The 27,863-nt window shown below is 40.6% G+C and overlaps 3 protein-coding genes across 7 annotated transcripts; 1 reads left to right on the top strand and 2 right to left on the bottom strand.

Annotated features, from left to right (window-relative positions):
* Positions 1–4: 4 nt before the first annotated feature.
* On the bottom strand, positions 5–9,084 carry vsnl1b (visinin-like 1b). Of its 3 annotated transcripts, none has more exons than XM_061696841.1 (4): positions 8,809–9,084; positions 6,163–6,356; positions 4,991–5,206; positions 5–3,575 (listed from the first exon to the last, which is right to left on the bottom strand). In XM_061696841.1, exons 2-4 carry the CDS (start codon positions 6,322–6,324, stop codon positions 3,378–3,380), a joined length of 576 nt encoding a protein of 191 aa, XP_061552825.1. In that variant the 5' UTR covers positions 6,325–6,356; positions 8,809–9,084; the 3' UTR covers positions 5–3,377. The 3 variants fall into 3 exon arrangements, with proteins under 3 accessions (XP_061552825.1, XP_061552823.1, XP_061552824.1); XM_061696839.1 differs by having other exon boundaries at positions 6,163–6,338; positions 8,809–8,889; XM_061696840.1 differs by having other exon boundaries at positions 6,163–6,335; positions 8,809–8,888.
* A 1,965-nt stretch (positions 9,085–11,049) lies between these two features.
* Positions 11,050–18,144, bottom strand: LOC133412885 (sex comb on midleg-like protein 4). 2 transcript variants are annotated; one of them, XM_061696626.1, is made up of 8 exons: positions 18,045–18,144; positions 17,444–17,692; positions 16,096–16,225; positions 15,002–15,202; positions 14,320–14,475; positions 13,804–14,019; positions 13,020–13,159; positions 11,050–12,633 (listed from the first exon to the last, which is right to left on the bottom strand). In XM_061696626.1, the coding sequence occupies exons 2-8, from the start codon at positions 17,684–17,686 to the stop codon at positions 12,508–12,510; spliced, it is 1,212 nt and encodes a 403-aa protein (XP_061552610.1). In that variant the 5' UTR covers positions 17,687–17,692; positions 18,045–18,144; the 3' UTR covers positions 11,050–12,507. The 2 variants fall into 2 exon arrangements, with proteins under 2 accessions (XP_061552610.1, XP_061552609.1); XM_061696625.1 differs by lacking the exon at positions 18,045–18,144 and adding an exon at positions 17,845–17,878.
* Positions 18,145–19,352: 1,208 nt separating this feature from the next.
* Positions 19,353–27,176, top strand: afg1la (AFG1 like ATPase a). Of its 2 annotated transcripts, none has more exons than XM_061696623.1 (13): positions 19,353–19,494; positions 20,430–20,617; positions 21,115–21,166; positions 21,244–21,345; positions 22,288–22,418; positions 22,502–22,601; positions 23,300–23,358; positions 23,448–23,530; positions 23,629–23,699; positions 23,776–23,876; positions 24,591–24,731; positions 25,515–25,625; positions 26,022–27,176. In XM_061696623.1, exons 1-13 carry the CDS (start codon positions 19,368–19,370, stop codon positions 26,157–26,159), a joined length of 1,404 nt encoding a protein of 467 aa, XP_061552607.1. In that variant the 5' UTR covers positions 19,353–19,367; the 3' UTR covers positions 26,160–27,176. The 2 variants fall into 2 exon arrangements, with proteins under 2 accessions (XP_061552607.1, XP_061552608.1); XM_061696624.1 differs by having other exon boundaries at positions 19,401–19,510; positions 26,022–27,175.
* Positions 27,177–27,863: the final 687 nt, after the last annotated feature.

Here is a 27,863-nt window from a genome sequence, read left to right as displayed (position 1 = left end):
ACTCAGAACTATTTTTTTGTTTTGTTTAAGGGGTGCAACACATGCCACATGTATAAAAGAATATACAATCACTTGTATCATGAGTTTTTAATATTTGATAGAAACATTTACTTGACATTAAAGATCTCCACGTGGTGTCGGGATAGACTGAATTGTGTACAGACAGTGAAATAATAATAATAATCGAGATTATTATGGGGGGGGTTTGGGAGCTCTTCTGCTGCGTCCACCATTGGACATGAGGACTCACAAAGCAGACACTCAGTCCACACTTGCATAGCCTGGGAACAGGGATGCCTAATGTGCCGGAAAGACAGATTCAAAAAGCAAAACAAAAGCTCACAATTGAAAACAATTTCAATGTTGGAATGCAGTGTGTCCAGTAAACTTTTTTTTTTTTTTGCTGCTGCTGCTGCTGCTGTTTTGGAATATGAGTCCCTTTCATTAGGAAGCTCTCAGCATGGAGATCGTTGAATTATTATAGCGGTGCTCTTTGTAAACATGTCAATATGTAGTGTGTAAACAAATCAAATAGGCAGCCAATCGTGTGTCATTATTGTGTGCGTGTGTGTGTGTGTGTGCAATTGACGAAGGAGTACGAATTAGGGCCACACTGAAAAGAAAATGACATAATTATACAATGAGAAGAAAGCAATCATTTTTTAAAGTATAATACGACTTCTTTTCTAGACTAAACAACACTCCATATATTTTCAAGAACAAGGTCATATTTTTCAAGAAAGAAAATTATTTTCAAAGAAAAAAAAAACTAATATTTTCCACGGAAAACATTTATTTGGAGAAAAAAGTTTGATGTTACAGAAATGATGTCAGAGCTTTTTTTCAGGGAGAAAAAAGTAATCCTATGAGAGTAAAGTCGTATGTTTTCAAGAAGAGTCATCTTTTTCAAGAAAAAAAGAAGGGAAAAATCAAAGAAATTTGTTTTTATTTTCTAGGAGAAGCACTATTTATTTCAAGAGAAAAAAGCTGTACTTTATCAGGAAAACTGTTGTAGATTTATGAAAATAAATTACAATTTTATTTAAGAAAATACTCATATTTTCAAAGGTTAAAGTCTTAGGCCGATGACTATAGTCAAATTTTATTCAAGAAAAAGCATCATGTTTTCAGACAAAAATAAAGATAATAATTTTTCCAGAATAATTTTTTTTTTTCTGAGAAAAAGACAGACTTTTAAGACTTGGTCTGAGAAATACAGCTTTACTCTGGTAAAATTAAAAAATATATATGACTTCGTGCTTATAGGATATTTATTTTTGTGTGGCCCTAATGCTCCTTCGTAGCAGTCAAATATGAAATCAATGAAAACAAATACTAATCCAACAGAAATATGAGCGCGTGAATCAATGCGGAGGGAAGCATGCTCCCAGGTGAGCTGACACTGTACATCCCATGCAACAATACCAAATGATGCGCAAGAGGGTTTCCTCTTTTATAACCACTTAAGATGCAAAAAAATTAAATTAATAAAAAGGTAATAGATTCTTATTTTTTTCTTTTTTTCTGACACGTAATATATGCATGCAATACTTTTTCTGTCGTGAGCGAGCATTTCTCTACCGTCCCCGAGCTCGACAAGCCTGGCTGGCAGAGACACTTACAGTATCATTACAATTATTATCATCAAGTTATTGTTTTCTTTACGATTACTGGAAGCAGTACAGTAGTTGCAGCGGTGAACAACTTGCGCGGCAAGGCTGCCTGGTGGGAACACGTGTCCAAAAGGCAGTGCTCCACTCATGGAAGAAGTCGGCGTGACGTCACGTGTGAGCCGCCATATTGGTATGTGGGGGGGGGGACTAAATGGGCTGGGGAGCACTCCGTGGAATTTTGTTGTAAACTCAGCCCCCGAAATACAAGTTTCACTTAGCAACGTGAAATTCCGTTGGTGTGTCCATCATGAGTCGACCCACAAAAAAAATACAAAATAAAAAATTCTACAAAAACCCATCCCCAAAAAGACACAGGATGTCTGCCATTTTGGTTCCAAGCCACTATTTTAAGCTCATTTTGGCCTTTTCCCAGGGGCCCTTCAAAGACAAACGTCTAGAGATTTGGTCTCATTGATACCAAATTAGAACCACGTACACGAAGCTGATGGATCAACTATTTTTTGTTTTCCTCCATGTGTGTGGGCGAAGCAGGTTGGAAAAAGTGGGATGGCTCGCCATAAAAACGCTTGACAGAATGTCTTGAAAACTCAGCCCCCGAAGTCAGCTTCACTTAGCGACATTTAATATATTAAAAGTAGCCGGCCTGTCTATCATAAGTAAACCCACACACACACAAAAAAGTGTCAAGAAGTAAAGCCAGGAAAGAAACAGGAAGTCCCGCATTTCTGTTTGGTCAATTTGCCCATTTCCGGGGGTCCTGGGAAGATGTTCTTCTCCACCAGATTTGGTGCTATTGCTACCAAATTTGACACGCATATACCAGACAGATGCCCGATGTTAAGTTGTGAGAATTTAGAGTTGACGTCATAACGTGTTGGCGAAGCATGATGTTGAAATTACATGATATAAACGCAAAACGCTTGACCAAACGTCTTGAAAATTCGGCCCATTTACGCAGTTTGGAAGAGTAACAAGAACTTTGGTTGGCCCACAAAAAAAAGTCATAAGAAGCCATGCCCGAAAGGAGAAAGTAAGTCTGCCGTTTTTGATTTGAAACGGACATTTTAGCATCAATTTGGCCTTCAAAGATGGACTTGCTATTGCAGTAGGGGCTTGAAAAACAAATTCCTCCTCGAGATTTTGTTCAATTGCTACCAAATGAGATCAATCTGTACCCGATGAATGGGTGCTAAATTGCGAGAAAAAAAGAAAAGAAAATTCATTGCATGTGGGTGGAGCATCGCTGCAAAGTCGAATGAGTTGTCCTAAAACACCAAACTCAAACACCCGAGTCAAATACTATAACTGGCTCCGCGCCGTGAATGCGTTCCCCAAATAAGAATATGGCGGCTACTCGTGGGACGTGTCACAAAGTACCCGGGTGTTTGACTTCATCCATTTACAAGCTGGATGAACGCGCACGCGTGTGTTTGTGCGCGGAGGGTTTACGGTGCACAACAACATGTTCTGAAATAGAAATGTAGCATTATCTTATCGCTATATTCAAAATGATTCCGCATATTTGACATATTTCTCATGCATACGACCACAAGAAGCGAGTCCATTGAAAAAGAGTCCAAGCTTTTTTTTTTTTTTTTTTTTTTTTACCCCTGTGGAATGAGACATTTAAACAGCAGTCCAGTGTGTGTGTGCGGATGCAGGCAGGGTGGCAGGGACGATGGGGGGCTTGGGGTGCGAGCAGAGGCGGCGTTTGGACGAAGGGGGCACGTGGGCGAGGGGGCTTCACTTCTGCATGTCACACTGCAACAGCAGCACGATGGACGGGTCGCTCTTGGCCGCCTCCTTGAACTCTTCCAGCGAGATCTGGTCGTCGTTGTTCTTATCCATTTTGCTGAAGATTTTGTCCACCCGCTGTGCCGGTGTCAGGCCGTCCTCGTTCATCTTCATCATGATCACCGTGCCCACCATTTTGTAGATGGCCTGAGGGGGGGGTGGCACTTTGTTATGTCATCTTACACACCTTCCAATTCAGAAATAGGAAAACCTTTTCATTTTTTTATATAAATACAGTGGTGCCTTGAGATACAAGTGACTAAATATTGGCCAATTGTTTGCTTTGACTTGAAAGCTCAAACTTAGGATACGAGCGCTGTAGGCACATAGTGTCAGATAGAATTAGTAAATATTCTTTAAAAAATAAAAAAATATTTAATAACTCAGCAAAGTCGACTTCAAAGATAGGTCGACGCAGAATTTTTGTCTCGAAGGTCCACCGGGACCACAACCCCCCCCCCCCCCCGAAAAAAAACCCGTTCCACCTGGAACCTGGTTGCACCATGTGAACCAATGTTTCACACGGACATTTATTGCAGACGGACGCAGTGTTGGGCCACTGACAAACTTTGCCCAAAAACATCAGAAGAGCGCCTGTAAGTGATTTTAAGACACGATTTCATTTGTCATGTACATAAAACATGATTTATGAGTTAGCTGAATGGTAGTTTTGACCTAAAACAGTGATCGCTAGCGCGCTAATGCTAATCGCGAATACTAACCGTTTAGCAAAGCCTGCGTTTGTTGTCTCAAAGTCTGAGTTTATACCATACACTCAGTACAAACATATGCAGTTGTAAAATAGAAGTCCAGCCCTCAGAAATGACAATAAAAGATTACGAGTACTTGACAAAATATCATTTTTTTTATTATTATTTAAAGCATCCCGCAGACTTGTGACTAAATCAAACTGTGAAAAAAAAAAAAAAAGCAGTTCTGACTTTTCTGAGCCACAACAAGCCCGCAAATATGGGGAACGCGCTTGAAACGGACAAACACTGGAACATGCCATCGACTCCCCTGTGCTTGCGTAAAGATGGCTGTGCTGTAATACAATAGAACTGCAGTCCTGCCATCCAATCCCCACCCTCCGCCCGCCCGCCTCTGCGGTGCAGGTGTGCAGCAGCGTGACAGTCAGACTCTGCCTGATAATCCCCCACCTCAATCTGTGGTGACTGTGCAGGACCCCGTGCTGCAGTTTTTCCCTGTAATACAGCCTAAATGTATTTATTTATTTATTGTGAATGACATGTACTCCATGTCACACAGTTTTTAAACTACATACTCTTTCAAGGTGATGTCACGTAGAATTGTGCTGAGAGGAAGAAAGGAAGAAACTCCTGAACTCGAAACCAACGCTCCAGAAAAAGAAACAGATGCTAACCGTTAGCATGCCAATGGTGTTTTGCATTACTTGTCAGCATTAAGATGAGCGGACTTTCCTAAGGCAAAGCTATGCGGTCGTCTTAATTACACAACGTGCGAGCGTCTTTGTTTTTTCATTTAGTTTGACTGTAAACTTTTCAGTGGGACTCTTAAGAGCATCGAAGAGCACCACCGACCTCGATGATCTCCAGCATCTCCACCCTGGTGATCTTGCCGTCTCCGTCCAGGTCGTACATGTTGAAGGCCCAGTTGAGCTTCTGCTCGAAGCTGCCGCGCGACGTGATGGACAGCGCGCAGATGAACTCTCGGAAGTCGATGGTGCCGTCGCCGTTCTTGTCAAAGGTGCGGAAGGCGTGCTGCGCGAACTTGGAGGCATCGCCGTACGGGAAGAACTGCAAAGAGAAATAGACGGACGAGGGCACTGTAGAGCAGGTTTCAAGCTTTTTGGGGAGCCCTTACAGGGGACAAATGTTCCAAGGATCCCCACATAATTCCAATGCCAATTGAACATAACTATGTGCAACCCTAAATGCCACAGGAATTTAAAAAAAAAAGAAAAAAGTTGCCTTTTTTCAATTAACAAATTCAGGAAAAAAAATAGCTGAAATGTTATGAGAATAGTTGTATTTTATCAAGAGGAAAAAAAGTTATCATCTTTAAAAGACCAAAGATGTAATGTTGTAATCTTACGACAATAATGTTGTATTTTTTTTACAAGATCAAGTTGCACTGCTATTCACCCTGCCACGAATGGTGAAAACCGGTAAGTACTGTAATTAAAGGTTTGTAATTGCCCAGAGGTGCCACCGGATGGCGCCAAAGCAATATTTTTATATTAGACGTGGCTTTGGCTCGATCACATTTCAGCAAATAATGAAGGATGGGTTCCCCCAAGAAATCGGTGAATGCTGAACTGCGAATATATGGCGGTACTCTCTAATATTGTTTTTTTTTTAATGGGTTTTTACATTATAGTACTGTTTTACTACAATGCGAGCCACTGTTTATGTGTGCCCTGAGATTGGCTGGCAACCAGTTCAGGGTGTACCCCGTCTCCTGCCCGAGGATAGCTGGGATAGGCTCCAGCACTCCCGCGACCCTTGTGAGGAGAAGCGGCTCAGGAAATGGATGGATGGATGGATAGAGAGAGCCCATGTAACACACTTTCATAATCGCTGGTTTCGTTTGTTTTATTGGTCCTCATATATAGGTATATACTTTTACGACATAATATTTTATTGAAAATTACTTCACGGACCCCCAAGATACAGCTCGCAGACCCCCGATTTGAGAACCACTGCGATCGAGAAGAAAACGGATGTGTAGATGGATGGGGTCGTGGACCCACCTTGACGTAGAGCTGCTGGAACTCCTCCAGGTTGAGTCTTCCTGTGGGGCAGTCTTTGAGGAAGCCCTTGTACCACTGCTTCAGCTCGTGCTCGTTGAACTCCGTGTTCTTCACCAGGTCCTCCATCACCTCGGGTGTCAGCTTGCTGTTCTGCTTTCCCATGGCTGCTGCTGCTGCTGCATAGGTACGAAAATCTATCTATCTATTTTAACGTGGTTCATTCCAAAATAATGCTTTATGGTTTTCATCCACTTTTTAGAGGAAACATCCAAGGCTCCTGTTGATTCCTTGATTCAAAACGACCTGTAGTAGTAGTTGTGATTTATTTATTCATTGACCTGTAACTGTGTGTCATCTGCATATCTATGATAATCAACCTTAACGTTCTAAAGAATTTTATTTCAGGGGAGCAGGCTGAATAGAAGGGGACCAAGAATGGACCCTTGAGGGATCCCATATGTCATTGCCATTCAATCAGATTGAAAACTTCCAATGGTTTCGAAATAACTTCTTTCCTCCAGGGCAGGTAGGACCTGAGCCATTTAAGGACTGTTCCATTCAGTCCTACACACGTTTCCAACCTGTTCAGCAGGATGTTATGAGCTACTGTATCAAACACCACACTGAGATCCAACAAAACAAGAACTGACAGCTTTCCCGAGACTGTTCAATCTTATATCATTTAGCACTTTCATAAGAGTATTGTGCAGCCTAAAAAAAAGTTGACTATAAAGATGAATGAAAATTCAAGCAGCATCCCGGTACAGACTGGCATCAATGTGTTCCACTGTTTTTGTTTCGTTTTTTTTTTTTGTCTGTTTGTTTTTTTATGTTCGGGGTGGCGGGAGGGCGAAAGTGTGGAATTGTTTCCCCCCTGGTGCTCATGTTTCTATTTCGGGCCTCAAGCTTGTTTGTGCCAGTCTGTGGCACTGACCTGGATCCTCGCTGTCACTCAGCCGCTTCATCGATGGATGCTAGTGAGTGCAGCAGTGAGGACAACATAAATTATGCTAAGCTAAGTTATGGAGCTGCACTATTAAAGCGCATTGGATCAAACATGGGCCGGTCTATATGCTGTAGAACGGCCAATGACACATCGTCGATCCATGGCGGCAGAATGTGTGAAGTGGTAGCATCCGATTTTATTTGAATTTGATATCCAAAGAGGTAGAATACGGCCAATACGGCATTCCCCACATTAAAGTCTGCTATCGATTCCTGATCCACAGAGCCCGAATGCATCCAATATGAACCTCCAGCCTCAGAATTTACTACAATACTAAGGCCTGGTACACACACAAGGATTTTTCAAATCTTAAAATATATATCTTTTTATCCGTGACGGACCCCACCCATAAAGGTAAAAAAATCGATATCAACCAGTTTTACTTGTATTGTGTGTGGTGTGCAACGACGATCTCAACCCAGGACACCACACAAATAAAGATTTTGTTCCGATTTCGAACTCGGGTATGCGCCGATCTTCACCGAGTGTTCCCGAAGAATGTTCCTGAAAAACAACTCGCTTTGGAAAATACTTCTTGCCATCCCTGTTACCCACTTGTATACTTCTACTTTTATACTCTTACGTAATACATGGTTGTTTTTGTTTACGACCGCCAACGTGTTCCTCGGTAAGGGTGCTTCTTTGATTGGCTACATCCCGTTTCACGTCACACAGTTTACGGAGTCATGACTCGGGAGAAGTCGGCCTCCACCGCACACAAATGGAGTTTTGGTCGCAAATACTGGACGCGTTCATCATTTCAAATTGTTGGCCCCCACCTGCTTCTGACCCTAAAATCGGGACAAATCCACTCTTAACACACATCAGACGAAAAGAAAATCTTATTGGATAAACCTATAAAACGTAAAATAATCTGGAAGGGGCAGAATCTGGACAAAACCAGCCCGATTGTCTTTATGTATGTACCGGGCCTAAAGCTCAAACATGGGCCGGTCTAGATGTCATTTAGAGCGGCCAATGAGGCATCATTGATCCATTCACACAGCCTGAATGTGCCAAGTGCAAGCATCCAGCAGCTTTTTTTTTTTTTTTTTTAATTTATTTTCCCCCCTCATATTTGCATACACGGTCCACATTGCGTGGGTCCACCACCAGAAGCACCGGAACCACACCGACAAACACACAGGCTAGCCCCCGCGGGGCCCTCCGCCGCAAATATTTTCAAAATACAAAACTAATGATCAGAATAATCCACTGCTTGAAACCTGCAGCAGCTTCCAACGAGGCAACCAATGAATGACCTTGAAGGACAAAACACTTTGCAAGAGGATGCAGGGAACGCATCACGCAACTGTGCGGCTGTTTTGACGTTGGGGGGGGGGGGGGGGCGTGGGGGCTACGAGGGAGGGAGGGTGGTCGTGGATGGTGATGATGATGGTGATGATGTGCACGCTATGCGCACACAGGCCCAAGAGAAAGCGAAAATAATGGGGCTCGCTCGTGATTGACGAAACGCTGCCGCATTCCGATGGAAACGACGCAGTGATAAAGGGGGGTGGGGGGGTTGCGCATATTTGTCATACATCATGACGAGGCTGCAGGACGCAAAAATGCGCAATTGTAAAGAGGGGGGGGGGGGCGGGATGTCCACAACACAATGAAATAACCGGGCGGCTTACCTTGTAGCACTGCTATCGTGTTGTTCTTCTCCCTGCAAAGTACACGGGAAAAACTCCCCTCCGGTGGCGGCGAGGCTGAGGAGAAGGTGGAGGAGGAGGAGGAGGAGGAGGAGGGGTGAGTGAGGAGGTGGTGGCGGCAGGGAGGTGCGCAATGCTTCCTTCGCAAGGAACCGGCTGCCGATGACGACGGTGCGACGCTGTTCTTCTCGATGTTCAAGTCCCGATCAGGAGGCGCAGGAGCGTTGTCGTTTCTCGGATGCGCCGCAGGAGCCTGAACGCATCACAGCCTCGCGCACTGGACTGACGGACTCGACTGGAGCGCGCGTCGCGAGCATGCACCTCCACCTGCCGTGTGCACGCAAACGCACCATCATTGTCATTGCGCACGTAGTACAACATCAAAACATCGAAAACAATAGATCACATTAAAATGCTAAATGTGAAACGAAGAAAATACAGTTAAAAAAAAATACTAGATGTAAATTTTAAAAAAAAAGGTAAAATATTTTATAAAAACAAGTAGCAATATTACGACAACTATATACAAATTATAATACAAAATATGAGACTAAAACAGATGGGAAGTACAAATAACGGACAAAAAATATAAAACTGGATTTTTTTGGGGTGGGTGGGCAAAAATGACAAAAAAAATACATTACAATAAATGAATGAATATGAAAAATATTTTTTGAAAATATTAAATGTGAAAAAGGTTTTTTGAATTAAAAAAACAAAGAATAATAATTACGATAAATTGTGACAATAATTGAAAATACTGTATGAGACAAATTTTACATGAAAAATCCAAATATCTGAAAAAAAGACTATATTAAACTTACACATATATTCGATAATAAAACTAAATATGAGGGGGGAAAACGAAAAATGAAAACAACATTATGATATAAAGGACTAATACAAAAGACAAGAATAAAACAGATTAAAAAACAAATATTGGAAAAAGACTAACAAAAATATTAGATATACATATCCGAGGAAAAATAGAAATATTTGAAAAAGAAAATACAAACTCGTGTGTTCCACTTCCCATTCTATGGTTATCATCATAGGTCCCAACACAGACCATGTTTTAAGAAATATTCTGAGCTGTATTCTAAACTCTACACAAAAGTAAAAAGAGAGAGTAACCACTCTATAATGAATCTAAAATAAAGTAAAACTACTCACCTTTTTGAAGACACCTAATGGAGAGGGAACAAGGTGTTTGCAGCGCAATACTGTCACTTAGTGGCCGTATGATATACAAGTGTTTATTGGCAGGCAAAATTTGTTGTCGCAACAAATTTTGTGCCGTTTGTCATTAGGCGCTGAACGCTATATACGTTAGCATCCGCTCCATAACGTTCATTTGCGCATTTAGCGTGATAGTTCATCAAATTGTATTGCTCATATTGTACCAAGCCGTCAGATCCTCTTCTGTCTTTGTATGTTCCGTTCCCTGTTCTATGGTTATCATCACAGGTACCCTTCTGTGGCAGGGGCAACCCCCATCTCTCCCAAAAAAAATCAAACCAAATCAAATCAAAAAAGGAAAATATATATATTAGAAAAAATACCAAAATAATACAAACTAAAAGAAAAATATTATGAAAAATGTGAAAATATTAGATTGAAAATAAACGAATCATGGAATCAATAAATTTGTCCCAAAATATTCAGATTATACAAAATAAATGACAAACGTATTATGAAAACTATGCAAAAATATTACAGGGCAAATAAAAATCTAATTACACAAATAATGGAAAACAATATAAAAATATTAGAAATAAATACCAAAATATTAGAAAATGTTATAAAATATGAGACCAAATGACCATGAAATGAATATGAAAACAGAGGAAAAAAAATAAAAATATTAGAAAGGAATACAAAAGTATTACAAAATAATAAAAAAATACTATGACAAATATTAGAAAAAAATACACAATTAGAAAACAAAATATGACAACAAATACAATAGAAACAAAATATTGGGAAATAATAAATATAATAATATAATTAATCTAAATATAAAACAATCCAATGAACAAGAGTAGGTGAACATGCCGTTTTGGGCCGCGTGACCACGTATTCTTCCACCAGCCAGCAAACTAGTTCATGGCGCTCGGTTCGTAACCTGGAAAAGCGTACGTTCCACTTCCTACATACAAGAGAATTTTAAAAAAAAACATTGAAACAAACACACACACAAAATTAGTAGCTGACATGTCTTGATTTAATACTCACATACAGGATTATTACATATTATTTATAGTTCCTCGATGTCCCACCATCACAAATCACAAAGCGTCCTTGTATGCGTCAACACTGATAAAGATAGCTCTTCCAAAATGGCGACGTTTGTGACACTTTGAGTATATTGAAACATTTCCACACATACTGTATACATGTATATGTAAGTATATATATATATATATATATATATATATATATATATATATATATATATATATATATATTACTATGCTTCCTTGGGATTATACAGTACTTTTATACCAAGTTTGAGAAAACGGGCTAATTGAGTGGAGATGTTGCCCAAGAAAAAAATATTCGTATCAAAAGATCTTTAAATTAAATACTTTTCAATGCAGGTTTTTATAAGAAATCAATCTACATGTAGCGCAGCGGCGGGAACATTTTTGTGCTCAAGGGGACATATTGAAAAATAGACCATTGAGCCAAAAACACTTCAAATGTGTACGTAAAATTGTTTATTTTAATAATAAAATAGCATTCGTGCTGCCTTGACAAAACGAGTTGAATTCATTCCATTATCCCCGCTTGTAATTCCTACCACTCCTATCTCAAATCATCTTTCCCCAATGAAATATTTCAACTGTTTTTGTCATACATTTTACTTCAGTTGAATGGAGATTGTGCTGCTCCTTCTGGTAGCTACTAGCCGCTAGTCGCCGGCCAATTTGCAGTGGAGCCGTCCAATATATACTTACAGTATATAGCCACTACAAAAAAACATATTATCCCACAATTGTTTCTTCAGTGTTTTGTTCATTTTTAAAGGCCGGTACAACTAAAGGTACATTCATTTGGACAAATATAATAATGAGAACAAAAATAGCTCATAATAGTTTAATTCAAGAGCTGAGATCGAGCCATTTCCCATGGTTTTTCTTGATAATAACCAAAAGCACTAAGAATGCAATTCAACTTAAGCATGCCAAATAGGACAAATTATTTTGGAATAAGTTATATTTTGTCGTTTGCATTGTATGAGGCATTAAAATGAACAAGAAATTGAACAAAACAAAGTCGGCTAATCTTTTTATTAATTTTTTTTAAGTGACTGTCTATTCAGGGAGAGCCGACTAATGCCAGAAAGCCCTTGTGTGTCTTTGGGCTTGTTTGTAACCCCGCCCCAAACATCCGGACAACTGAGATGGTGAAAAAGAGTTTAACGCAAGTTTAATCTCAGCAATTCAGTAATAAATTGTTCTCAGTCTTTGCATATGTTTTCAGCACTTATCATCAAACATACTTCATGTATTTAGAAACAAAACATGGACCTTTACAGGGTCTTTAACAGTCATTTGTTGGTTTGGCCTCGATTCGACCCAATCATCAGCTACACACTGAGCCTATTGTGCCTGTTTGTTTGTTTGTTTGTTTTTTTAAAGTTAGTTCCTGTAAACGGACCAATCGGGCGCGATGATCCTAGAACTTGCTTTGCTTGAGCTTGTCGATGTGGTAACAGAGCTTGAGGGCGGGCCCCAGCTTTAGGCCAAGGTACTTCATGATCATGTCACTTTTCAGCAGCAGCAGGGCGTTACCGTCGATCTCCTGCAGGGGGCGGAAGTAAGGGGGTAACATCAGGCAGCTCAGCGGTGGGTCAAGTATGGCTCGGGGACTACGTATGGCTGTTCTTGAACCCTCGCATATTTTTCAGGTCAAATTTGACCCGTTTTGACAGTTGTCAGCAATAAAAATACTGTGGTGCCTTGAGATACAAGTTTCATAAGTTCCGTTACTGAAAACACTTGCATCTCAAATCATCTTTTCCCATTGAAATAAATGGAAATGGCATTAATCCGTTCCTGCATTGAATTGTAATGTGTATTTTAATGAGGAAAAACACAACGCTGCTGTACATGGATGTCTGTACAGTATAGACATCTCAACTCCTCGCAGAGGATAAAGAATATAAGCCGCAAGGGGCCTGGGCTCACGTGTTTCCTGAAGACGTCGGCGTGAGGTCCGAGGGCGTTGGCGTCGGCGTCCCTGACGAACCACACCACGTCGTCCACGCTCCACGTGGACGGATCCTTGCCGGGGGACGGGGCCTTGGACTCCTGTGCGGCGTAGCCTCCTTTTAAAAGGGTTCAATAGAATTCATTCAGTCAGTTGCTTAGTTAGTTAAAAATGAAGTTAGGTCACTAGTTGGCGAATGACTTACAGTAGGTGGTAATTAAGTTAGGTTGGTAGGTAGTGAGTCAGTGAGTTAGAAAGTTAGTTACTGAGTTAGAGTTAATAAGTGAGTGAGTGGGTTCATAATTTCTATAGAAAGCACATTTTGGTGCAGATCCAGATAAAGGTGCACAATGGGCAATTGATTGAGATGTTTCTTCACTTTTGAGGCACAGTGACCAAGCTGATCCAATAGATGGTGCTATAGGGGGGAAAAGCTTGCCACTGTGTCATTTGGTGTGACACTAGCACTTCACAGGACTGGAGGGGAACAGCAGGGCCAGGAACGTCTGACAGATTCAGGAATCTTTCGCCGTGGCGGAGGTCTGATTTTTTGATTCAGCTCATGAGATCAGGGATTCTCAAAGTGTGATACAGCTCCCTCTAGTGGTATGCGAAAGAATCATTGCTAGTACAATTCAGTTGTATTTTATTTTTAAGTTCAATATATTTGATTTTTGTGTTTAAAATTTTTTTGTTGTTGTTGTTTTTTTTTTAACTGATTGGCTGGCGACCAGTCCAGGGTGTACCGCCCTGTGACCTCACCTGTCCTGTTGCTTTCCGTGAAGGCGTTGGTGCTGCCCGACGACCGCCTGGCGTTTGGCAGCTGCTGCGACGCGCGGAAACCGTAAGAGGACTTTGGCGAAGACGAGTATGATGTGGAGCTGATGGAGCTGAACGCGGACTCCCTGTGCTCTGCCGCCGGGTAGCGCTTCCCCTCCGCCTGCCCGTGGCGGCAATCCTCGCCCAGAGACGTTTCCCCTGGGGGCGAGATGCAAACGGGTTCAAAATGAAATGAACAGACATTTTTTCAAGATGAATTTACTTATTCGTTATTTATGTAATTGAATAATGCGTAAAAAAAATAAGACGACGTGGGTCAAGACCAATAGTATCGATTTGTGAAGAAATATGTACATCCACGATATAGCTGGGATTGCCACAGTAGACTAATAGAGATGTTCCGCAAAAAAAAAAAAAAAAAAAAAACAATCTGTGTTATATTAGCGGCACCACGGTAGGTAGCAGTAACCGCGGTAGAGAGAGGGATTGCTGTTTTACCGTCGGAGCGGTAGGAGGCCCGTTGGCTGATGGGCTGGTCGCTGAACAGGTTCTCGCAGTGCAGGCTGCGACAAAGCTTCTTGAGGAAGCGCAGCACGTAGTCGATGCTGTTCACCACAGGCAGGCTCAGGAGGTGCTGCTTGCCGTCAAACGTGGCTGCGGTTCAAACGCACACAATTAGACTTCGTCAGCGTCGTCGCTTGACGACGCTCTGCTTCATTTGCATCGATGTCATTGGATCAGCGTTAGCGCGTTACTCGTAGCCTTACATGGCGCATTGACTCGCCGAGTCGCCGTACTTGTTTTTATGTCCTAAAATGTATATTTTGCCAAAATGTCTTGTTTGCTGTAGTACTAGAGTGACATCCAACTACCTTACAAATTCTGTGTGTGTTTTCAACGCACTTGGCCAAGAAAGGTGATCCTGCTTCAGCCCAACACATGTAGTGTAATATTATGCTCACTTTGAAATGTTTATTCAGTGATTGTTTTTCATACCACTAGAGGGTGCACCTGTAGCACACGTTGAGAACCACTGGTCTACATTGTCCGTAACGCAGACAAATGGAGACTCTGGATAAAGCTATGGGGTTGCCCACATAGTCAGTCGAACGAAAGCTAAGCCAAATGAATGGCGGCTGTGGATAAAGCTACGCGTAGACTGCAATGTGTGAAAAGCTACCCGATATCTTCTCTCCCCCGTATCCCTGCGTGAGCAGCGCGAAGACCGTCTTCTGCTGGAAGGCGCTGTCGATGCAGCCCTGCACGGCCTGCTGCAGCACCACCGACGGCCGGTCGGGTCCGAAGTGGTCGGGCAGCTGCTGGATCTTCTTCCGGTCCAGGTTGGGGCCCGTGTTGGCCTGCTTGTTGATGTAGATGCACACTGAACGCAGCACACCAAGTGGCAAGAAGCAACAATTCGGAGAATTCTTACAGTGAATTCAAAAAAATATATATATATATATATATTTATTTATCTCATTGAATAATTAATTGTAAATAATAACACAACTTACATATACAGTCAACAATATATCAATAAATAATTGGTTAATTAATTTATGTTAAATTATTTATACAAAATAGCATTTCAAAAGAATGATTTTTTTTTTACATATTTACATTTAAAAAAAATTGCTTGATTAATTTATAAGTGTTCTGGTAAAAAAACAAATAATAAATATTATATTATTAAGAAAAACAATTTGACATACATTGGAAAATGTATTTATTTGACTAAATAATTAGTTGATAAATATAGGTTATAGTTAAATTAGTGATAAATAACAAACGAGGAATAATTAGTATTCTTTTGTTAAAATAAATCATTTAAAATATATATTTCACATCTTTACATTTATTTTATTAAGTAATTGGTTAATTATTCATAATAACAATGTATTTATCTTTTTAAATAGTTTGGTTATTTATTAGAGTACCAAAGTTTGCTCAACCCTGCATGAAATAGTGTTTGGCTTGTTCTTTGGCTTTTTTTTAAGTTATTGGGGTGGGGGGGAGGTGTCTTTGATGTTGTTTTGAAGAATAACATTGTCATTTGCTTTTCGATAATCAACGGGGAAAAAGACAATTGAAATCAGAAATACGATTTCTGTGAAAAATAAGAAAACATTTCAGGCCATATCCCCCAGGCCTACGTGACTTGTGATTGGCTACAACAGCCGCTTTTAAGCATTATTCTGTAGCGCCTCCGGTTGCCTTGACATGATACTTGCCAGCTGCGTTCATGAGTTTTTATGGCGACTTCTACCATCCTACCTGTGAGCACCTGCGGCGTGGCCGAGTGGGGGACCGTGGCGGCGTCCTGAGGGATGGAGCTCATGTCGGGTTCGGGGGTGCTGCTAGGCGGCGAGATGGCTAACGGCGTCATCACCATCCTGGGTTTCAGCTGCAGAAGAAGAAGAAGAAAATGCAGTCAAAACCATTTGTTTAGGCGGGCATACCTTTACAACTTGATTGTTTTGTGCGGAAATAGCACTCGATGATATTCCGCTTCATAAAAATAGAGATTGAGCATCATGATTTAATGCTGCAATAAAATTCATTGTGCCCCGGAGGCAATATAATACAGACACAAATGAAGAAGAACAGTAGTTTGTCATCTACTACTACTCTAAGTGACTCAGTAAGATGATGTAATATGAGTTATTTTTCACGGAGGATAGAGAATATATGCCTACGAGTATCGTTATAGAATCTGTCTACATGTGTTGCGCCACCATTCCTATTCAAGTATCTGTTGCTTCTAAAACCACAACGATGGATTGCGTGAGGCGGAACTGACTTTTCCCAAGGTAAAGCTTACGTTCAAGACCCACAGAATGTGTTCGATGACAAGATAAGCACCAGACGCTCACCAAAAACACCGGGTTCTGGCCAAAAAAGCGGAGAAAAGAAACCTGTCAAGCAGTACAGTGACTTTGCCGCTAAATATGTTTTGCTTTTGTGACACCTCAAACTATAAAACAACAAAAAAGAAAGGGCTTTTGATGGCAAAAAAAATCCGAATTTATTTACAGATACACAACTAAGAAATGCGCTGTGAGAGACGTCGACTCACCACGTGGCCAGAGTTGAACTTCGGCGACATTTTTACATGCATAAACCCCGTCACCTGTCCGATGCCCGACGTGTCGGCATTTCTCTCCCTCATAACCGACGCGACAAGCTGAGATTCACCACCTAATCTTGACATCTGCTATTCCAAAGTAATGCAATGCCACCACCTACAGGGATCTGTTAGCACTACAGTGGTTTACCAACCTGAATTTCTCAGACGAGCAAACCCTCCGCCACGCCGACTCATCGAAAAACGTACTTGACGAATGTATTCGTCGGTGGCAGTAAACGCTTGAATTCGAATTTGTGAAAATAAACGTCCGTGGTAGTACATGAGTTCATTACACTTTAGTTCTGAACATCCTCTTGGATTATGCGTTTACATTTAAATTTCACAATACTGTGCTCTTTATTTAAAACTTCACAAGAAATTATAGTGGGATTTCCGGGGACATTTCCAATCATTTCAACGAGCGTGGCCATGGAACAAATTAGAACTTCAAGGTACCCCTGGTAGCCACGCCCCCCTTCGCCGCCCCATCCTGACCTTGAATCCCGGCTTCCTCCCCCTCTTCTTCGGCACCTTGAGCGGCGGCAGCGAGTCGGCGTAGAGGTTGGCGAAATCCATCTTGGGCACGCTGCGGAGCGGGGGTCTGCCTCGCTTCCTGCCCGGAATCTTGCCCGACTGGCACGGCATGAAGGAGGACGGCGCCACCGCGGCCGATTGCATTTCACCACCGTCGTCGTTGCCGTCTGCTCGCTGCTGCACCGTCGCTGCGGGTACACTCATGTGGAGCTGGCAAAAAAAAAAAAAAAAAAAAAAAAAAAGAAAGAACATTTTAAAATCCAGCTGATGAGAATGTGCACCCAAGAAGAAGAAATTGTGTCTATTACATGGTTTCTTCCCGTATAACTAACATAACAAAATCACCCTCCTTGTATCATCACCTCTCGTTTAATGTTACCGCCGGCTCTCATTGGACTATTGCATTCAGCAGTCAAAGGATGGGAGGTTTTTTTTTTTTTTTTTTTAAAGGGGGGGGGGGCGGGTTGTCTTCACCATGGCTACGTACGATTACCGCCCACGACGGCGTCCATCTTTTAACCCGCGTAGGAGACGTCCGTTGATAAAGAATGTAAACGCTCACCGCCCCCGATGCAGACAAGCAGGAGGGGTCCCGACGCGCCTCGCTCGTCTTCCCGTTTAAAGGCGGATGGAACGCTGCTGCTGCTGCTGCGCGTGTGCTGACAGGCAGACAAAGTGAGAGAGAGAGGGGGGGGGGGGGAGAGAGAGAGAGAGAGAGAGAGAGAGAGAGAGAGAGAGCGAGAGAGAGAGAGCCTCTGGTCGTGGTAGTGGTGATGGGGTTCCTCTGTTGTCATGGTAACAAGCCTGTAAGCCTCCCATGTTTGTCTGCTGCTCATTGATGTGGAGGTGAAATTGCACTCGTTCCTGCACTGACGTTACACGACAGGAGGATGCGCATCCATATATGGCGCTCGAATGCTAAACTACTTATTATTAGGAGTGCACAATAATTGCCTCCGTGAGGAATTAATGTGGCTGTTTTTCTTCAATCTACAAACCCCAATTGGAATGAAGTTGGGACGTTGTGTAAAAATGGAAATAACAACAGAATACAATGATTTGCTAATCTCTTTCGACCTATTTTCAATTGAATACCCTAAAGAGACAAGATACTTAATGTTCAAACTGATAAACTTGATTGTTTTTGGGCAAATATTCACTCATTTTGAATTGGAGGCCTGTAACATGTTCTAAAAAAGCTGGGACAGGGTCATGTTTACCACTGTGTTACATCAACTTTCCTTTTAACAACACTCAATAGCGTTTGGGAACCGCTGAGACCAATTCTTGAAGCTTTATAGGTGCAATTCTTTCCCATTTTTGCTTAATGCACAACGTCAGTTGCTCAACAGTCCGAGGCCTCCGTTTTTGTATTTTGCGCTTCATAATGTGCCACACATTTTCAATGGGAGGCAGGTTTGGACTCGCACTCTTGTACTGTGAAGCCCCGACGTTGTAACATGTGCAACGCGTGGTATTGTCTTGCTGAAACAGGCAGGGACATCTCTGAAAAAGACTTTGCTTGGATGGCAGCATACTTTTCAGCTTTTCACTTCATCATCAGTTCAAAAGAAAGATCAATATAAATAATAATTCGGATTACTCAGTTATAAAAAATATACACTACCAATCACGTTTGGACACAGCTCCTTATTCAATGGCATTTGAAAGTGCAAAACTTTGACTTGTATAATATGAAAATAGTTACTGGTTGTTTTTGTTTTTTTAAAATATATTTTCATTTTATTAAAATATCATTTGAAATGAAAACCATGTATTTAATGGACTTTCCTTACGGAAGAATTGTCTCCCTCTGTCGGTCACAAAAACAAACTGCAGTATTTTGTTGCCAGTCACTTTGTCCATAAAGTTGGTTGAAATCAAGATGGCGGTGTGGATGCCGCTGTCTTCCAAGATGTCACCTCCAGCCTCCCTGGGCTGCACTTTGCTACGGAGAGGGCAACATTCCTCCAGCAAACTGCTCAAAACCTTAATATCGTGTCGCAGACGAGGTGAGACGATTTATTGGTGAGTTTTTTTTTTTTTTTGAGCAATTCTGTGCTTCTTTTGCGTGCATCCGACTAATTAGCCAATCTGAACACGTCAAAGCAAAGTGATCCAACTTGAGGCAAATCACACATATAGTCAAAATAAGGGTTATCGTTTCTACATTAAGTCAATGTGCTTGCGTACTTAACTTTTCGTGTTCGGTCAGCTGTCACTCGCTAAACATTTATTTTTATTTTTTGCTCCTTGTCCCAAAACGGTCACATTCTTCCAAACGTGTACGTCGCTAGCATCTTTGCAACAGTGGTGGCAACTAACTAGAGGTACTCGAGATGTTTAGTTACTCGACTTAGGTAGTGTTTTGTTGTTGTTGTTGTTGTTGTTGTTGTTTTTCCCCAAGTAGCTGCACTTTACTTGAGTGTTTCTTTTTCTCAAAACTTCTTACCTTTACGCCAGGCCTACCAGGGGCGAGTCCACGGTCAGAGGTTTAGGGGCGCTGCGCTCCCGTTCGGGCAGGATTCAATTTCACAGTTTTGTACATTTTAACACAATTTCATGCCAACATTTGTGGAAAAAAATAAAGCACAGCTCTTTTTTTGGAGTCTGTGACTCCACCGTCAAATCTGAGAGAGGTTATTTAAATGTTGAGCCGCAGCAAAAGAGGAACGATGGCAGTCATGATACAGCAGCAACTCTCCATACACATTAACAGTATGCATTTTTTTCAGGAGTAAACCAGCTCTCATATAATGAGTATCAAAAATTTACCTTGGGCTTATTTTTACACTTGTCACGCTGGTTTTCCACTTTAAATTATTTTTTTAAAAACGAGACAGTTTTCATATATATATATATATATTTATTTATTTATTTTTTTAATCTCTCAAACTAAACTGTAACAATGTCTGATCTCGCCATGTTGTTGTTGATGTACGAGAAGGCTACGCGGCGGAGGCCCGGCGTGAGGCGCGGGCCGAGACGAGCGGCCCCCTGGATCACTACAGCAGGCTGATCCGGGACGGGACCTTGCGGGAGGACGAGCACCAGAGAGCTGTGATGCTCAGACTGGACCAGCTGCACAAGACGCTACGCGGGTACAGCAACACGCCCACGTCCATTTTCCAAAAGGTGCACTCATAGAATATTTGAATAGTTTTTTCAAAACCCAAATTGATTAAAAATCCGAAGGAATAAAGGCCATAGTTGGAGACACGTTGTAATACGATATTGCATATTTTGCCAACAATGTTGATTATTAATATGATAATGATTATTAAGGTTGTCCATTGTAATAAATTATTATAATATTATTATGTACCTTTATTACATATTTGGATATCATAATATATCTTCCTATAGTATGTTTATTTTTGCAGAATAGAATCGTTATCAGTGTGAGAATATTGTGATATTGCATCATAATACATTGTGATTTCCACCCCTAGTTATGATACCAAGATTCGGATTAAAAGGTAAAAGTTGTCGTCATGATATTGGATAGTCATAATATGATATTTGACCGTTCTGAATCGACATTGTACCGAAAGAGAAAACAATACATGACAAGATCAAGCTGAATCATTCTAATGCGGTGGATTTGTTCACATTTCCCCTTTTTCTCGTAGTTTTTCACCAAGCCGAAGCCTCCCAAGGGTTACTACATTTACGGTGACGTGGGTAAGGAATACACATGCCCATAGCGTCATTTAAAGGTTTTAATTGATACCAAGAGAGACGTGTGATGATTATTTCAGGCACGGGTAAAACCATGGTCATGGACATGTTCTACTCGCACGTGGAGACGGAAAAGAAAAAGAGGGTCCACTTCCACGGGTTCATGTTGGACGTACACAAACGTGAGTTTGCTTTTATTATATTCGAGGTGGGACAGAATACCCATTATCCTGATGTATCGTCCTAGTTATCAATTTTGGTACAATATCAATTCCCTATTGCTATTTATTGTACTAATTACTTATTTTAGTCGGATACTGTGACGTCTTGTGATATTGTTGGCAAATATTTTGCAATATCGTATCGGATGTGTATCGTAGCTGTTACGATATCATGACGCATCGTACGTGGTTTTCGTGCAATACTGTAGATTATCACGTAATTGCTGCATCGTCTTTGGCATAATATTGCGATATTGTATCGCATGTTTGAATTATAATCCTTTTATCTTGGTTAGATATCGGGATGCGTCGTGAACGGTTTTCCTCCACAACTGCCCATCAATTATTGCGTAACTGCTGTATCGTCTTTAGGGAAATTTCGCAATGTATCGTTATGTTGTCCATATCGTTGGCAAGTATTGCAGTATCGTATCATGAGTTAGTTTGTGATTGCATTAGATATCATGTCGTAACTTGGATATTTTTCTTCCAATAGCTCGATCATCACGTAATCTATGTTTCGCAAGATTGGTATTATTGGCAAAATATCGTATTGCAAGTTAATTCTCTTCCCAAACTGCCGGTTATCAAGTAATCACTGTACCATCTTTGGGAAAATATATCGTAATGTGTCATCATCATGTTGTTGTCGATAAAGTTCATATTGTGCAGCTCTACGTACATAGTGGCTCAAGATTGTCTTCAAATTATCAAGAAATCGCTGTGTTGCGATATTATCGGTGTCGTTGGCAAAATGTCGTACGACACTACTCTTTAATTCCCACCCCTATTATCACAACATGGAGAGATATGGTAACGTGTCCTAGCTGGTTTTCTAGCAATGTTGTCGCGACTGCATACGGATTGTCGCTACATCAAGTCATATCGCGTGTGACCGTGCAGGGATCCATCGCCTTAAGCAGAGTTTGCCAAAGAGAAAAGCGGGCAAGATGGCCAAATCTTACGACCCCATCGCCCCGGTTGCCGAGGAGATCAGCGAGGAAGCTTGCCTACTGTGCTTCGATGAGTTTCAGGTAACGACGACGCCTTGATTAACGTGATGGCGATGCCGATTATCGCACGATGTATGTCTCACCATGTTGCGACGTCGTTCCAGGTGACGGACATCGCCGACGCCATGATTCTCAAGCAGCTGTTTGAGAACCTGTTTCTCCATGGCGTGGTGGTCGTGGCCACGTCCAATCGCATCCCTGAAGGTGAGAAGTGAGTCGACACGAGGAAGGTAGTGAACCCGACATTAGGCACAGAGCCAATACAGGGGCTGTATTACAAAATGTACTTAATTAAATGTACCAATATCATTATTATTGTTGTAGTTCGCAGTGGTGTACAACGTCATTGCATCACGCTGAGCTGTTCCTAATTTTGTGGTTAATCGACTAAGGTACATGGCGGGAAGAATTAAATGTAATTGGAAATTACATCAAATACAATTAAGAATTAAGTCAAATTTGAAATTAGATAACATTTTAAATTGGATTTTAGTCTTTTAGAAATGAAAATGTTAAATTCCGAATATTAGATTATCATCCATCTGTTAAATTAAGAATTAAATTAAATCAGGAACAAAATTACATTACAAATTAAATGACATCAAATTACATTAAATTAGGAATTAACTGAAATCATACAGATGAAATTAAATTGGACAAATTTGATTAAATTGGATATTAGATATAATTATGATTACAATAAATTATATTAATTTCAATATGAAATTAGATTCATTTAAATTATGAATGTAATTAAATTGTTAATTAAACAAATACATTTCATTCAGTTAGAAACTGCATTAAATTAAGTCGGGAATTAAAGCAAATTGAAAATTAGGAATTGTAACGCCATTAAATGAAATTTTTTTTCAAATGTAAATGAATGGTCCTCCCTCTTTCAGACTTGTATAAAAACGGGCTGCAAAGGGTCAACTTCGTGCCTTTTATTGCCGTGTTGCAGGTAAGACTTTAAAAAAATAAAAACATTTTAAAGCCCAAATGCCAAATAATTCAATCTGACACCGCTCACCCCATCTAAATATTGGACAGAAATATTGCCAAACTCTTCGTCTGGACTCAGGGATTGACTACCGCAAGAGGAACAGACCCTCTGCAGGGAAACTTTACTTCCTGTAAGACGTCCATGCATCATGAAACGTTTTTTTTTTTTTTTTTTTTGTTAATGTTTTATTATTATTCTTCCTGCCAATTATTGTTATGTTCACATCAGTTCCAGTGAGGCTGATGCAGAAGAGAGGCTTGACAAGCTTTTTGACGAGCTGGCCTTCAAGCAGAATGACAGTAAATCCTTAGTTTTTAATCGTCATATTTTCATTCTTAGCATTATTGTGTAGTAATAGTTATATGTACTCCACAGTAACGCGGCCAAGAGTCCTTAACGTGCACAACAGGAAAGTGTGTCTGAACAAAGCGTGCGGGACCATCTTGGACTGCACATTTGAGGAGCTGTGTGACAGGGTAAATCTGTCACGTAATCAATACACATAAATGGACAGCCGCCACATTGAATACCATCTAGGAGATTAATAGGAGTTTTTTTCCCCAAATCCCAATGGCGAAAAAGGAAGAACAGTCAACATAAGAACAATAATCTAATATACAGTGAACCCCCGTTCATCGCAGGGGAATTCTAGACCCTCAGGCTATAGGGGGGGGGGGGGGGGGAACAGGTGAAAGCACTTCCTCCCGGCACAGGTAAATATGGCGGAATAGAAATGGGACAAAGCACCTGTATGAACTTTAAACGTCTACAGGGTCTTTTGTTTAACGCGAGATGTCACCACAGAGCCGACGATGACAATATCCGATGTTTAGGCTTTGTTTGTGTTTACATACATCATATTTGTTAAACAAATGGCATGCATGCATTGAACCTTTGTCCAAACAGACCATCCCTGAAGAAAAGAATTATTTTTTTTTTTTAACAAAGTTCGGTTTCAAACTACCACGTCATCAACCGGTAGTTATGCTCGTTAGCGCAAGCATGAACAGTCTCCTAACGCAAATCCCGTTAAAATTTGGTTTGACATAATAAAAAAAGTTTTGTTCAAAGAACATTTCATGACATTTTTTTTAATATATATATTGCGTCAAAAACACTCTTGACCTATGACATCCACAAAGCAGCAATTTTGCAGGATCTGTGTGTGACCGAGCTATTGATGGTTTCAGCCCCTAGGGGCCAGCGACTACCTGGAGATCTCCCGTCTGTTTGATACCGTCTTCATCCGCCACGTCCCGCTGCTGACGCTCAACAAGAAAACACAAGCCCGGCGACTCATCACGCTGGTGGACACGCTCTACGACCAAAAGGTTGGCTTTTACCCCTCTCCTTTCTTTTGGCGGTTAAAGGAGAGATATTAGGCACCCCACAATTTCAAACGGTTCCCAGGTGTCTTAGCGTTTGTGGCATGCTTTCGTCAAAATACCCCATGGCTCAAGATGTATAGACACATATTGACAGCGCATTTCTTGCCATGGTGAAACTGGCTCATTTTAAGGGCGGATCGGTCTCATGCGAGTATGGATTTAGTTACCATGATGACTGGGCAGCTCTCGGAGTGTGCTTGAATCTTCCAAAAAAAAAAAAAAAAAAAAAGGGACTACCAAATGTGACCGCATAGATTCTATTTTGCTCACCGAATTACACTGGTCAAGTACCGTGCGGATTAGTTCATGTGACGCATGCAGCAGACAAATCGAGCAATTCACCGGGCAATCGAGTACGTCCCGCCTATGAGAAGCTCTCTTTACCTTTTGGCTTTGGCGTGTTTCAGACAGTGTAGTCCGTTGTCCCTCCAGCTGTCGCATGGAAGTGGCTCTGGATCATAGCCCTGCGTAGCCGCCAAGTCATGGGCTGAGAAACTCATGTGGAATTGGTAATGTCAAGTAGCCCCACTGGCCGTCCATAGGTGGGGCAGAAGTGCAGAAAGGCTCGCTCACAGACACATTTTCAGAAATAGTCAGATAAGTAATGATTGACTTGGTTTAATTTCATCCGTGATGGGTGGGCAGGAACTCCAGGACTCAACAACTGTTGGGATACAATCATTAAAAATTTTTTTTTTTTAAATGTTCACCCGTGCGCTGTTTCAGGTGCGTGTGGTGATCCTGGCCGATCACCCGCTGGAGGAAGTCTTCGTCCTCGAGGGCGACCACGGCCACGACGAGAGCCACATCCTCATGGATGACCTGGGACTCAAAAGAGTAGGAGATGAAGATCACTTTGCTTTATTTTTATGCCCACTTTCACAATATGTCACTAAAATTAGCCCCGGTATTAAACTGGTTCTAGGGCTAAATTAGTGAAGACCAATATCAATAAGATCGACCTTTCAAAGTTGTTGTTCTTGGGAAAAACTACTGCAATTTATTTATATCAGACTATATGAATGTTATTTTGCACCTTTTACCCGTGATCTTTTTTTGAACTTGCAATAAATGAAGATATTCGTCTAAGAAGCATTTTCACAATCGCAACCTTAACCAACATTTAGTAAAAGTGCAAAACGCAAAAAAAATATGTATTTTCCTGTTGTTTTCGGAGGCTATGGCATTACAATTGATCGCTGTGACGACCACACCGACTCACTGTCTTGACAGGAAGAGGCCAGCGGTCTGTCCATCTTTAGTGGTGAAGAGGAGATGTTTGCCTTCCAGAGGACAGTCTCCAGACTCACCGAGATGCAGAGTGAAGAATACTGGCTGGAAGGAGACCGCAGCACTAAGACCAAACCCTAATGTAGCTCCACATTTTGACCGGTTTTTCTTTTTTAATTTAAATTATTTTTTTTTTTTAAATCCCAAATGTAAATGAGAAATCATTTTGTTTGTGGGCTAGAACTGTTTTAAAAAAAAATTGTGGGATACATGTTTGTTTTAACAACGCGGTTTTAGGGCTACGCTGAAAAGAAAAAAGATGTACAGAGAATAAAGTTGTACACTGTATTTAATAGAAAATATTCTTTTTAATTGTAATTTTACAAAGGGATTGCTATTTTAATCTTTAAAATATTTGACTCAATACCTGTAAAATTACATTAATTTTGACTCAAAAATATATATTTTTTCCCCTTCAACTTTTATAAAATATATGCTATCTTAAGTCTACGACTGCTCTAGTATTATTACAAATGGAATCTTTAAAATATGCAACTTTGTCATATTTTCAATATCAAAATCGTAAGAGTACAATAATAAAGTTGAAGATATACAACTTTTTATCTAAAAAAAAATACAACTAGAATAATTCTCAAAAATACACATTTTCATAAATGACTAATGTAGAAAATATGACTGCAATTTTATGATTTCAATCCCTAAAATATACAATTTAATTCTCACAAGATTGTGACTGATCTAAAAAAAAAAAGAGCATTTTTCTTCTTTTCAGTGTAGCTCTAATAGTAGAGTTTTTAAACAGAAGAACACTAAGTACTACTCAAACTCTACTCACTCCAACTGATCTTAGCGGGAACACACTGAAAGGAGATGTACAGGAATTATTTATTGCAGTCTTTTTGCACTTTAAGACGTGATTTTAAGATAAAACTTGTATCACAGCAGCCCAACTGTGTAAGAAGTTGTGGGGAAAGATTTCAAGTTGTAAATGTGACATCCATCAATACATGCGAAATTGTCATAAATCAAGAGCAGTTTTGTAAAGTGCAACTCAAAATGTCCTAACATTAAATGTACACAAACTTGCTGTACAATGTACATTTTTTTTTTTTATTAGAAACTATTATCATTTATCTATTTCACCAAACAAAACACCTAAAATGAGTGCTAATTATGGGCTAGAAACAAATGGACACGCTGATATTAGCTGCTAATGGCTAGCTTTCAGATTATGGCTGTGTGCTAGTTAGCAGCTAACTTTAGCTATTTTTGCTTCCAATACAACTTAACATTTTTTATTAGTAACTATTATTGTCAATATATTACCAAACAAAACACATAACACATCCTAAGTAAGCCCTAGAAAAACAAATCGACATGCGGATATTAGCAGCTAATTGCTAATTTTCAATGTTTGGCCTTGTGCTAGTTAGCAGCTAACTTTAACTTGCTTGCTTACAGTACAAGTTGTCTTTTTTTTAACAAAGTAAAATTTTTAAAAAATGTAGTTTTCCAACAAAACGATTTTTTTATGAGTAACTACAGTGAACCGTTGCATGTTTGCGGTTTGGCATTTGCTGTTTTATTTATTATATTTGGGGAGCCCTATCCTCTGTTCGCAGAAAAAAAAATCCTCTCTACGCCGTTTTTGCGCGCATGCCAAAGCGATGATACTTTGGCGCCATCTGGTGGAGTCTTGGTTTCAATAAGTATATTGAAATGAACTGAGACATACACGCATCGAGCCATATTCTCCCATTCGTGCGCGTCTTTTACGCAATATTAAATATACAATATAGTAACTTTTAGGTGCTACTTGGTATA

Source organism: Phycodurus eques, chromosome 14 (assembly GCF_024500275.1).
Source record: "Phycodurus eques isolate BA_2022a chromosome 14, UOR_Pequ_1.1, whole genome shotgun sequence".
Taxonomy (NCBI): domain Eukaryota; kingdom Metazoa; phylum Chordata; class Actinopteri; order Syngnathiformes; family Syngnathidae; genus Phycodurus; species Phycodurus eques.
Note: the sequence above shows the minus strand (reverse complement) of the source record. Positions and strands in the feature narration are given on the sequence as shown.

Coding starts and splice junctions, on each gene's coding strand:
- vsnl1b (XM_061696841.1), bottom strand. CDS start 6,324: ATGGGAAAGCAGAACAGCAAGCTGACACCCGAGGTGATGGAGGACCTG. Junction 5,207..6,162: donor TCCAGCAGCTCTACGTCAAG/GTGGGTCCACGA, acceptor TTCTCTTTGCAG/TTCTTCCCGTACGGCGATGC. Junction 3,576..4,990: donor AGATGCTGGAGATCATCGAG/GTCGGTGGTGCT, acceptor CCCCCCCCTCAG/GCCATCTACAAAATGGTGGG.
- LOC133412885 (XM_061696625.1), bottom strand. CDS start 17,874: ATGAGAGCCGGCGGTAACATTAAACGAGAG. Junction 17,693..17,844: donor GCGGTAACATTAAACGAGAG/GTGATGATACAA, acceptor TTTTTTTGCCAG/CTCCACATGAGTGTACCCGC. Junction 15,203..16,095: donor CACGCCGCAGGTGCTCACAG/GTAGGATGGTAG, acceptor TGCTGCGTTCAG/TGTGCATCTACATCAACAAG.
- afg1la (XM_061696623.1), top strand. CDS start 19,368: ATGGCGGTGTGGATGCCGCTGTCTTCCAAGATGTCACCTCCAGCCTCC. Junction 20,618..21,114: donor CCACGTCCATTTTCCAAAAG/GTGCACTCATAG, acceptor TTTTTCTCGTAG/TTTTTCACCAAGCCGAAGCC. Junction 23,700..23,775: donor GGCCTTCAAGCAGAATGACA/GTAAATCCTTAG, acceptor TGTACTCCACAG/TAACGCGGCCAAGAGTCCTT.